The sequence below is a fragment of the Cygnus olor genome, chromosome 17 (genome assembly GCF_009769625.2).
Source record: "Cygnus olor isolate bCygOlo1 chromosome 17, bCygOlo1.pri.v2, whole genome shotgun sequence".
NCBI classification, from domain to species: Eukaryota; Metazoa; Chordata; class Aves; order Anseriformes; family Anatidae; genus Cygnus; species Cygnus olor.
In genome coordinates, this window is record NC_049185.1 from 13,032,766 (window position 1) to 13,045,078 (window position 12,313).

The following is a 12,313-nucleotide window of genomic DNA, read 5'->3' on the forward strand; positions in this document are numbered from 1 at the left end:
ATGTTTTGATTTTTTTGTTGTTGCTTTTCTTTGAAGAAATACAATTGTTTTAATAGGTAAAAGTATTAAAGAGTGTATTGTGTTATTCTTGTTTAGATTAGAACCAATTTGTGCTAGAAACTGTGCAGGAACTGTGTAAAAAAAAAAAAATAATAAAAATTAAATGATGTCGCCAAAGGACGAAGAAAAAGATAACACAGCAAACTGAACAGTTTAATTCTACATCCTAGCCTATTAGAATGTTTAATACTACTGTCAGTTTTTCTTGCTGCTCCTACAGCTAAACACTGTATGAAGTCTTAAATTGTCTCAGCATAGAAAAATGCTCTGCGTTTACTTGGGATTTACTTAAGTTTAGATGACAGAACTACTTGGTTTCTATTTAAACTGCTTCCTTTTGAAGAGTTTAACAAAGCAAGAAGGTTGAAAAAGGACAGTGAGAACTTTATGAATTAGGAATGCTATAAAGACTGCTGAGGTGGAGTGGGTATGTGAGATGATACCAAGTCAGAAGTCTAAGCAGTGCCTTAATTGGAATTGTGAAAGTGAATCTAGTAAGCTCTGGATCTGATAAGCAATAAAATAGAAAGCTCATGAAAGGCCATTTTAGATGGTGGAAACCATCCAGGAATAAACATAAAAGAAAAATACTTTTTCTGAGAGAAAAGCAGTAGTTTGTTTCCAGACTAAAGAACACCTTATGCATTACAGTTTTGTTTCTTTTTTTTTTTTTTTTTTCCGAGAATTGACTTCTTCTACCACCTAATGATTTCTGTTATTATATTGCTACAGGATACAATATACTTCTTGGAAGGAATTCATGAAAATCATCAGATGTAAGATAATGTCTTGTATATCACCAACTCACTGTTGCATAAAAATGCAGATTACTTCTGCATCTAGTTGTTTTAGAGTTGAACTCACATAGTTCCCTCTCATCATCAGATCCGCTGAAGGCCCGGTTTCTATTGTTGTGATGAGAAGTTTAACTGAAGCCTTGCCAGAAAACAGGTACTCTTTTCCTCGAAGCCTGTTTTTTCTCATCTGTAGTTTGACATTTATATTAAATTTGTGTTTTACTTTTATCCCTCCCCCAGATTAAGTCGCTTGCTTCACAAACACAAATTCACTGAGGCTGAGAATTTTGCAATTCAGTTTGGACTAGATGTTGAGGTAAGTTGTGCTTGATAAATACATTTGAAAATTGATTAGTGTAACTGAACTTATGAGTAAGTTTCTTACCCAATAGTTCATCAGAAAGCACTAATAGATACGTTTATTTCTTCATAAGTCTATTGAATGTACCTTGAAGTGGAACATTTTCCTAAGAAATTGCAGATAACCAGAATTTATTTTAAAGCCACCATATTTAATAATAAATTATTGATCAAATAGAATTTAAAGCAGTTCTATATGGTCAACTTCATATTTTTATTTTATATATAGGCATTCTTACTAATTTAAGGTGTTCTTTACAGGTTTTTGATCTATTTAAAATATTACTTTTTTTCTGCAGTCTTAGAGACACTCAGAGCTGAAGGTAGAAAGTATAACTTTAAAAGATTGTGTATGAAGTATGTGTTCCCTCTGCTTTTAAAAAATTTTCAAAGCATTTAATGCATATGGACACTGAATCTCAAAAACAGTATGGAGGAAAGTGTGGAGTTTTCAGCTTAAGACAGAGGACTCTGCCTAAAGCTGAAGTGCATCAGGTTTAAAACTGAGTCTGTTTTTTTTGTTGTTGTTTTTTTTTAAACAGCTTGTATACAAAGTGAAAGCAAGCACTATTTTAGAGAAGCTAGCTTCCGCTTCTGTTGGGAGTTATGGGCAAGAAGTCTGGCTGGATCTTGTGAATGAAGCCAAAGAAAATCTGCATAAAATTCAGGTCTCCGTTAACTTTTATATATATGTATATATATATTAATCCTGATCTATTTCCCTAGCAGAGTAGTTATAAAGGAGCTTGGAATTAATTCCAGTTGTTTCCTTACTCAAACAGGATAGCCAATTTGTTGTGGATTACTGCATAAATGCTCCATGGCCACTATATGAAACCACTCAAGAAATGCTAAACTATGCTAAAGTCAGAGTAAGTGTTTTTTGCTTGTTTAAATTCGATTGCGTACTGTTGCCCATTGCTATTACATTCTCCTGTACAGCTTGAGAGGGGGGGACACCTTCAAACCAGTTACAGTCATTCAAAAAGCTGCATTATAAATTGCGTTACGAAACGTGATGAAGAATCAGGACTTGTTGCAACTTCATTCTTGCTATTACTTAAGGGCAAAAAAGGGGTTACAGTTCTATTTTCACACCAGAAAGAGGGTTTTAGTTTTGAGTAGCCTTTATAAGTTCCTTTTCAATACTAATTTCTGGAGTAAAATTTCAAAATACGTCACCTTTTTTGTTTTATTTTAGTCTTTGTTAATTTAACAAACAGAATCAGAGAGGTGCGTGTTATCTGTCTGATCCTGCATCTGTATTGAAATCCAATCAGAGTCTAACATTGTGGAATAAAGACTCCGGTTTACAGAGGAGTTCACAGATGTACTAAGTTTTTCTTAGTGTCTTCATTAAATTCGCAGTACTGTTTTTGGCATGTTCTGCACCAACAGAGTTGTCAGCCTAGCTACTTTATGTATTTGTTTCAGATCTTGAAGAAAGATGATAAAACCGTTGTTTCACCATCTGATGGGGCTCCAGTATCCATAGCTGAGGTGAGGATGAATTTCTTGGCCTTGCACTATGAAATGGTAAACTATTATGATGTAGAGTTTTTAAAAATGTACTACTGTTTAACATTTTAAAAGTCTAAAAAAGATTATATTTTAAAATATGAAAGAGAACCACAGCACTGACAAATTTCAGGGTTAAGCAATTCCTTCAGTCTTAGATTCATTTATGAGTGCTCTAGAAGACAGGCAGAAGCTTTCTTAGGTTCTTTTTTTAGGTATTTATTTTATTTCTTATTTAGTCCTATTGCATATTGGACAGCAATCATCCACCTTCAAAGAGAATCCATGTAAATTATTTGTGGAATTGAAATTTTGTATTAATGCTTTATTAAACAAACTTACATATGTTACACGTGTAATTAACTGAAATTCTTGAGAAGTCTTTATTTTCTTCCATTCTTCCTCATATGGTAGTTATTCTAACCGTGTAATGGTTACTGTCTAGTAAGGCAAATATTGACCTTAAACCTTTTGTCTTCATTCAGGTATTGAGAGCTCAGGCAAGGCTTACAACTTTCTATGGAGCTTTTGGAGTAGAGAAATTCAGGTTTGCTTTTGTTAATTTACTTTAAATCTTAATAAATATAATTTAAATGGCAGATACTTAACCATTAAGATTTTTTTTTTCTTAAATTTGGGTTCATTCAACTTTAAATCCTTCCTTCTCTTCCTGAAGTTTCTAGTCCTCCACTGTGGTGAAAGGAGATTGCAGAGAGGTTGAATCAGCCTATATGTTGTAATATATATCGTCTGTTGCACTATTTTGTATAAATTTTTTTTTCAATTTATGTAGAAGGGATGTGATTTTATACATGCGTGTGCACATGCACAATCTAACACTCCTTTTTTCTCTTAGAGCATATGCTATGAGCTAGAAAAAGTTTGAGGTTCTCCATATCCTTTAATAGTGATACATAAAAGTAACAGATTTTCTTTTCCTCCTCTTGTTTCTAGTGGTATTGCTTGGACAGAATTCCTAAATAATGAAGACATTTTCAGGAATATCCTTTTTCAGCTAGAAGAAGGAAATTTATCTTGTGCACAGTACCTCTGGCTTAGACATCAGGTGAAGTGGCATAAACCTGTCTTTGGTATTTACAGGGAATGTTAGTTACCTTAAGTCTTCCAGCCTTTAACAGAATCAGACCGATGCTGTTACAAAACAGCTCCTCAAAGAAGCAAATTCAGAATCTCATCTGTTGTCACTATGATTCCATTTTCATCTCACCTATTATAAGGCTGAATTTCCTATTGATTTAAGAATAAACTAGTATATATGATGTCAGAATAATATTTCTAGGTCTGAAGAACGACAGTCCTTGATTTATTCTGTGGCAATTATAATCTTCTATACACCTTGGGAGCACAGCTGTCATAGAATTTTTCAGCGGACATTTGCTGGCTAGCAGATCACATAGACTCTTACTCTGGATGACACATTCATAACAGTGCCTACACGTTGTTATATTTATTAGTGCAGAACTTTCACGTATATATTGTTTTCTTAATAAAACAAAACTATAGGCCATATCTATAGTAAGTAAAAGACATGATCCTTACACCATAATTTGAAGAAAAAAAAAAGGAAGAAAAAAAAGTTTCAGTTGTGTCTTAAGATGAAACTCTAGTCTGTTTGAACAGAGCTATTTTTTTTTTAATCCTATCTGTGACTGCTGAGACTTTTCTTTTTGTATTTGTGAATTCTATTGCTTCTTCCTATTAGTGAAGTGGTTTTACAAATTATCTGATTAACATATACTCCATAAATCTATAATTGTTCTGTTTTAAAATTTTAGGCAGATTTTGAAAGCAGCTTTGATGAGAAAATGCTGGAGAATTTACTTAATGCCATCCATGTCACTGTTCCTTTGGATGAACTATGTTTGTGGCTTAAAAATGTTGTGATTCCTTTCTTAAGAAGAGTTGTGCCGAAGGAACAGGTAAAACTCATTTAATAAATGTGAAATGTCATCTTCTCAAACTCATTACATAGTCAGACTTACAGGAGTTTAATTTTTGAATGTCAGAACCTTGTTCTCCTCTCTTTCTTTACCCTACAGTCTTCCCTACAGTTAAAAATAAGTTTAAATTATTTTTTAAACAAACTTATAATAGAAAATTTTGCTTTGGTAGGTAGTATAATTCTACCTGTAACTATATTTATTGCAGAAAATATTAGCAAAATGGCTGGAACAAGGCGCTCGAAACCTTGAATTAACTGATAAGGTAAGTTACACTGCAGAAAGTTCACGTATCTTGTATTTCTATATGTATAATACAGTTTGCTAATATCAACTTTTTGGACAGGCAAATTGGCCGGAAAATGGACTCCAAATGGCAGAGGTTTTTTTTACAAGTAAAAATCGAGGTGAAATGGGACTGACAACTTTTGGTCAGTGGACTCCTTTGGTAAGAAACGTGGATTAAGGATTTGCTATTCAGAAACCTCAGAACATATGTTCTCTGCAAGAGTTAGAACAGATCAGAATTAGGTCACTATTGCTTTTGGTGAAAAATGAATGACTTCCATGAAAAGAAGGAACTGAGTTTCAATCATCTTCAGTTTAAAGAAGGGAGGGGGGGGAAAAAAAGTCAGTGCAACACTTATACCCTTTAACAGATGTATTAATAGTTTAAATACGAGTAATATTCTTGAATGTTCTGTAATGTGCTACAAAACACTTAAATTTCTGTAAAGATACTTAAGAACCTCAGTTAGGAAACATGTCTCATTTCTGTCAGAATTTTTGGAAATTGATCGCAATTAAGTATGCGTTTTGGCCTGGAAAAAACATTAACATCAGCTAGCTCTAAGGTTATGAATACTGCATTTGTGTAAACAGATACAGATTCTGTATGTTGTATATCCTAGGTATACTGGCATCTGTAACGGTGGTACAATGAACGTGGAGAAAGATAAAGCTTTAAGCTAACCGGCTGTGCATTTTAAAAATTGAAAACATAGATCTAAATAATACAGTATGTCAGTCTTAAACTTGTGAATCCTAGATTTGAAGCACATAATGGAAAGTAGGAAAGTTTACTCTGCTAAGTCCCACTTTCAACATGTACCTTATTTTTTTTCATTGTATGCCATACGAAGGTTTGGCATGTAGATCCATAAAATCTCCAAGATTATAAGGCATCAAAATATGGAAATTGGGGCAAGTCTTCTAATGTTTCAATTTCTAAACACTGTTTCAGAGATGTGGTGACTGTGAAGAAGTACATAGGTTAAAGAAGCTGGTAAATGATTTACAAGAACTGATAAATCTGTACAGAAAATACAACTGCAGGCTGGCACTCTGTGATTTTGAAAAGGTAATTCTGCAGACACTTTAAGAAGTGCTTTTGAGTACTGAATTGTTCTGAGGAGAAAAATCCTACAGCAGACAATTTGAAGTTAGACAAGAGGAACCCTGAAATTTTGGTTGAATTAGTTCATAAGCTGCTAAGGCTATCTGATATGTTGTGTTTGTTTTAAATTTTTGTTTCAACAGTGGGTATAAATACATAATGTGACAAGAAACCATGAAAGGGTATGGCTTAAACACGATGATTGGCAGTTCAGTACAGGTCATATACACGGAGTTGTGAAGCAAGCATTAGCAACCAAGAAATTAAAAAGTACAACTGAACCACTACTTTGTAAAAGAAATATATTGGGTGTTTGCTTTTATGTGAGCTAAGTAGAGATGCTAGGTCCTGAAATCATTCAATTGATTTAAATGGGCACTGGATATTTAATTAGTCATTAGTGATATAAAAGATCATATACTGACATGTGATGTTCTAATATGGCATTTTTCTACTTGCTGCCTAGGAAAATGCAACCACTATTGTGTTTCGCATGTTTGATAAAATTTTGGCACCAGAGCTTGTCCCATCCATTTTGGATAAGTTTATAAAACCCTACCTCTGTGAACACAATCTACAAAAGGATGAACTTCTTTTACAGTATATAAAGGTACCCGTATTTTCTTCCTTTTGAAGAAAGCTATTTAAAAATGAGTAAGCAGAAAACAAATCTCATAGTTGTTTTTTAATTATTTATACACGAATTTTAGAATCACTTTTCAAATTAGCTTACTGTCAACAAACTTACTGAAAGTTACTGTGTCAGTAATAAGGCATTAACAGACACACAGGAAGATAGCCAAATCTGTCCTTTAATGTCTAAAAATGTTATAATTGTTATTTATATTATAAAATATTCCTATTTTTCCGAATTCAAATATCCTAATAATTTTTATCAAAATATACAGGATTTGCTTGAACGTTGTCGTACACGGTCTACATCAGTATTTGAAACCGCATGGGAGGCAAAGGCAATAGCTGTCATTGGCTGTATCTCCGATACAGATGTAAGTATCTTTAACAAAATAGGCATCAAGGGGCTCTAATACATCAATTCAGAATGGAACACATAATTTTTACATAAGTACACGAGTACATTTTTACGTCAGTGGTATGAGGAGAAAATACTATGCTGTCTTTTTATTCTGTTAGTAATCTGCCATTTGATATTCTTTGCTTGAGAATCTAATTGTAGTTTTGATGTCATCACATAGAAAGCTCACCACCTTTGGTATGTCTGAAGCTGAAGTCCTACAGTGTCACAAATTACCATAACCATTTTCTAATCTAATTTGACACATCTTATTATGATAATGAATACCCCTTATGCAAGTGGAGATTCAGCTAGGAAATAAAATGCTTGCCTAAAGGAATCATGGGTGAACAATACTTCAAGAGATTATCTTGTAACTCGTTTTGAAAACTAAGCTCTTTATGTTCTTTTTATAGCTGAAATTTGATGCAGTTCTGCAGATAATGCATGGTGCTATGGTACCGTGGAGTGGAGCAGTGGAGCAGCTGGTAAAACAGCATTTGGAAATGGATCACGTCAAGTAAGGCAAAATCCCATAGTCTATGCCTCAGTTTTGTGTGCATGTTTCAGCTAGATTGAAAAATAAATTAAAAAGTGTGTCTGATGTATTAAGGTTATCAAATAATATAGCTGTAGGTAGCTGTATTTACACATTAATAGGATTCTCATTTGTCCACAGAGTAAAGTTATTGCAGGAAAGTTACCGACTGATGGAGATGAAGAAGCTTTTGCGAGCTTATGGAATAAGAGATACTAATCTTTTAAAGGACAAGCAGATGATAATGGTAAATGATCATCACTTCTCTTATTTCTATTAAAGAAAAAAATCCCTGCACTTACCTGCATGTATTTTTATTAGGTATTAGAAGCTAGATTTTGCAAAAGAGCTTGGAAATGGATAGCTCCCCCTTGTTATCAATATCCACTTTTCTTGCTGTGTTCAGACTTTATAACTTCCTTGCACTTTGTTTTTCTTAATGAGGACCTGGATCTAAACTGATCAAAAAATTCTTAAATCCAGTCTCATGTCTATTTTCAAGAATTTTGTGTGATTTTTGGTTTGATTTCTTTATACTTGAAATACATTCATTTTTTGCTTAGTTACTGCTTTTTTGTGTGTTTTTATCTGTTTGTTTTTGTTAAGTTTTAGCAGCTTAGCTCAGACAGCCCAGATTGATTTGTACAGCACTGATAATATAGTTTTATAAAAATAAAAGAGAGAGGGGAGCTAACAAAATGGAAAAAATAGTTCTCTCAGGTCTTTAGATCTGATTTCTGCTAAGGACATAAGCAATACCTGTTTTTTAGCATCTGCCCCTTTACTAGGTAGAAAACATGATCATTTCTAGAAAATTTCTTTGCCGTCATGTGGAGCCAGATAAGATCCCTGAATTTTGAGCGTTCCAATGGCAATTCATATATCTATTCTAACTACATGATTCTCTTCCTCAAGCCCAATCTTCTGCCAGTTATGATTTAATCCAGTTTTATTTACAGATAGAATTTTTAAACTTCTAGATAACTTGCTTGGTATGAGCTGTACATTTACAATGCAGTGTGTAAGTGATTTCCCTTGTTATTGTTTACATCAACAAATTAAATTCCCTATCTCTTTTCACAGAGGCTGGTGAAATACATTCTTAAACAAGATACTCCTACTTCTTTGGAGGATGCTTTGAAAATTGTATCAGCATATATGTTGCCCACCATGGAAGTCTACATTCTGAGGATGATAGACCTGATTGACAAAGAAAGGGTACTAAAACACTTCATGTCATTTGATATCAATATGTAAAGACAATGTGGCTTATTTTCAAAACAGTAGCAACAATTGCACTGCTTGGCGAAACCTTATACATAGCTTACATATTGGTATTTTATTACGGTTCTATTAATGGCACAAATAGCTGCCTGTACTTAACACTAAAAATGCAACCTTTCTTCAGTTTTAAGTGAGTTTTAAACATCAAGAGCCATCCCTTATTTGTTGAGGAAAAAAAAAAAAAAGACAAAAATAATGTCCCACATAGAGAAGACAGGTTTGGAATTGAAGTCTCTACATGTATTCACATAATGTTTTGAAACATGGAACTTTACTTGCTGTATTATTGTAGGTGTAATTACTTTTATACCCTGTGGTTATCTCTGGTTATTTTATTGGGATCTCCTCTACCCTGTCAAAAAGGGGGCTTTTTGATTATCATATTAACTTGTTTATATTAACATATATCATATTAACTTGTTTATATTAACATATATTAACTTGTTTATATTAACATATAAACATATTAATCATATTAACTCCCTTGCAAAGAGTTTCTCATGTTAACACTTCTTCTGTCGTATTAGATCATGGCGTTCTTGATAACCAAAGAGTGTTTTAAAAACCCTGTATAGTTGCCAGCGAACAAAACTGCATTTTAATTCCCCTGTTATAGCAAGTACCTTAGCAAGTAAACACAGATTTTACTGAGAGACTTAAAATTTTACTAGAAAACTACCCAGGGTGTTTAAGTAAATCATGTCATAGTAAATGTATTTTATTAGAAGTTTGTCAACAGAAGATTAGTCAAAGTAAAGAAGTATATATAACAGCTTTTCCATAAGCAAAAGATCTTCTGTTTTGATTATTTCTCTTACATTTTTTCTTTTTTTTTTTTTTTTTTGTTTCCAGGGAGAGGAATCTCTGACTTTGTTAAAATCTCTGACTCTTGCTGAAGCTGAGAAAGTTGCAGAGAGATTGACTGTATGGGGAACACTGGTATTACAGAATAAAACAGATAATTCTGAAGAGGTACTACATCATTTCACACTGTAAAATGTATGCGCTAATTATTCTAAATATCATTCTTACCCAGGTGCTTAAAAAAAAGGTAGGAGATGACAATGTAAAAACCATCTTCCAGCAAAATGGGATCATGAACTGGTTCTGCTTTGAGCAGGAGGTCAGACTAGGTAACCTGTTGAAGTGTCTTCCAGCTTGAATTTATTCTGATTCTGGATATTTTACAATTATGTTATTTTTAAAGACGTATCCACAAAGTGGCTTGGCTAACTGAATTCAGTTAATCATTTATAAATCCTGCTGCATTTTTATCCCTCAAACCCTCTGTGTCTTCCAGTTCTTTCTTTGATTGCTTGGAAAATACCTATTTAAAAATTGTAGACATGGTTTTACCACACACCAAGGTGGTTCAAGGCTTCCAAGTTGACCGTACACATCATTGTCTTGTAACCACAGACGAACATTTTTGTTAACAGTTATTTTATGAAGTTATTCTGTTAAGACGGAAGAACAAAAGTAGAGTGGGGATTTCTCAAATCTTCCGTGAGAGCTAACAGAGAGCTATGAAATATATGCTATTTCTATAAAGGATGCTAATTTACAGTAAATTTCTACTCCCCTGCTTTTCAACTAATAGTATTTTAGAGCTGAAAATTGTTGCTAAGACATTTGTAGAGCATTACATTACATACTATGTTAATAGAGTGGTGGCCTGAGGGTCACTGTCTGTTACTGGCTGAGCAAAGTGTTAACCTCTCCCTTCCTTGCAGCACAAAAAACAGATGTTTATGACAAAAACGCTCGTGGAAATCCTTAAATTCCTCTTCAGCATTCAAAAAGGTAAGCCATAACTTAAAAATCTTACGTTTTGTTTGTAAAAAGCAATCAGGAAGTAATGTTTTTTCTTCTCCAACAGACAATCCTCTGAAGAAGGATGAATGTGAAGCAAACCTAAAAATGTTTGAAACACTTGCTACCCTACAGGTAGGTATTTTTATAGTGTCAAACTACTTTTGATTTACTGTAGTTATTTTACCTGTTCTTCTAATATGGATAATGTTGAAAAGTATTTGTATTCACAATTTATGTGCAAAGGTTGTTTTATTCAAAGAGATTCTGTAGCTTCAATAGACTTCAAAGAGATTCTATAGCCAAATTAAATAGTGCCTGGGAAAGTTCCCAAGCACTGGAACTCAGCTGGTCTCTTAAATTGTTGCACAGTCTCTGGCATGCTGACTGGTACTGTCTGAGACCATAGCCAGGCACAGGCTGGAGTTGGAGATATTAATGTGAAAGGAGATTGAAGTCTATGCTTTAAGTCCAGGTTGTCCAATGTAAGATTTTTATTTATTTATTTATTTATTTTTGAAATCTCTCTCTCTCCCCCTTTCTTTCATATTATTACATTAAAAGGTGAAGCAGTATCTAGTTGATAAAACACTCTTCATATTACTTTACAATGTTTTCTAACCTTAGTCTTTACCTTATTAGAAAGGTTGTGGCTAAAATTACTTACGTAAGTACATGTTTGTGACTCTGGCAAGAAACAATAGAACCTCATAGTGTCTGTTTAAAGCAAAAGATTAGATACTCTCCCCAAAGTCTTAATTGTTAACACTTCAAAGTTTTCATGATAGAGTACTGTAATATTTTATTAAGGTTTTATTATGGTTTGTAACCTTAATTTTTTAATACAGTATTTGAGCAAGAAATATCCTTCAGGGTTTTTTGTTTATCCATTGCCTAGAAAAATTCTCTAATTTACTGCATGAATCAGTAACTGGCAGAAATTAAATAATAATAAAGTCACCTTCTTGCTGAAAATAACTCCTCTAAGAATGAAGCAAGAAATAAAAATGTTTCAACAAGAAAAATTCTAAATGAAGTTACATGAGTGCAAGTATATCATCTTATTTTTTGTTGCAGGAAGACTTTGATATCTTCCTTTCAGTTGAAGACTTTAGGAATCCTACGCTGATGTCTAGGCTTCTTGAGACGCACATCAAAGCTTATGAAACTGTCAGATCTCTGTCAAAGTCTAGAAAAGAACAGACAATGAATTGTAATTCAGAAGATGGTAAAATAAAGAATCGTTCTACTGAATCAAGGCTGTACAAACTAGCTTTGCTCCTGCAAAGGTCAGAGCAAGAACTGGGAGAAAAACTGGTCTTGAGAGCATTAGATGCTGGAAAAGTTGAAGATGCTGTAAAAATATGCAGGTAAAATTGCAGAGATTTTCAAGAGGCTAACTCTTTAATGGACTTTTGTGTAGTATTTCTGATATTTTGTAAAAACAAGTAGATGTGTAGAGTAAAGGCAAGGGTTTTGTTTGTTTTGTTTTTCTAAAAATGAGTGTGTAAGCAATATGCTTATATTGCTTGTATGTAATAGGAATGTAAACTT

General features: G+C 33.3%; 1 protein-coding gene across 2 annotated transcripts in view; it reads left to right on the forward strand.

The window, feature by feature from the left end:
• The window catches only part of KNTC1 (kinetochore associated 1), a 38,784-nt gene that overhangs the window by 6,697 nt on the left and 19,774 nt on the right, over positions 1 to 12,313 (forward strand). For both annotated transcript variants that reach the window (XR_005825168.1, XM_040577455.1), the window contains exons 14-34: positions 793 to 836; positions 946 to 1,011; positions 1,098 to 1,173; positions 1,760 to 1,885; positions 2,000 to 2,089; positions 2,652 to 2,717; positions 3,221 to 3,282; positions 3,690 to 3,801; positions 4,532 to 4,675; positions 4,905 to 4,961; positions 5,043 to 5,144; positions 5,940 to 6,056; positions 6,559 to 6,702; positions 7,001 to 7,099; positions 7,542 to 7,645; positions 7,805 to 7,910; positions 8,747 to 8,881; positions 9,800 to 9,919; positions 10,681 to 10,750; positions 10,827 to 10,894; positions 11,837 to 12,129. Coding sequence is in view for 1 of the 2 variants with exons in the window: in XM_040577455.1 (XP_040433389.1) it covers positions 793 to 836; positions 946 to 1,011; positions 1,098 to 1,173; positions 1,760 to 1,885; positions 2,000 to 2,089; positions 2,652 to 2,717; positions 3,221 to 3,282; positions 3,690 to 3,801; positions 4,532 to 4,675; positions 4,905 to 4,961; positions 5,043 to 5,144; positions 5,940 to 6,056; positions 6,559 to 6,702; positions 7,001 to 7,099; positions 7,542 to 7,645; positions 7,805 to 7,910; positions 8,747 to 8,881; positions 9,800 to 9,919; positions 10,681 to 10,750; positions 10,827 to 10,894; positions 11,837 to 12,129 (2,201 nt within the window). In the remaining variant the exon portion in view is untranslated. The remainder of the gene's footprint in view (positions 1 to 792; positions 837 to 945; positions 1,012 to 1,097; positions 1,174 to 1,759; positions 1,886 to 1,999; positions 2,090 to 2,651; positions 2,718 to 3,220; positions 3,283 to 3,689; positions 3,802 to 4,531; positions 4,676 to 4,904; positions 4,962 to 5,042; positions 5,145 to 5,939; positions 6,057 to 6,558; positions 6,703 to 7,000; positions 7,100 to 7,541; positions 7,646 to 7,804; positions 7,911 to 8,746; positions 8,882 to 9,799; positions 9,920 to 10,680; positions 10,751 to 10,826; positions 10,895 to 11,836; positions 12,130 to 12,313) is intronic.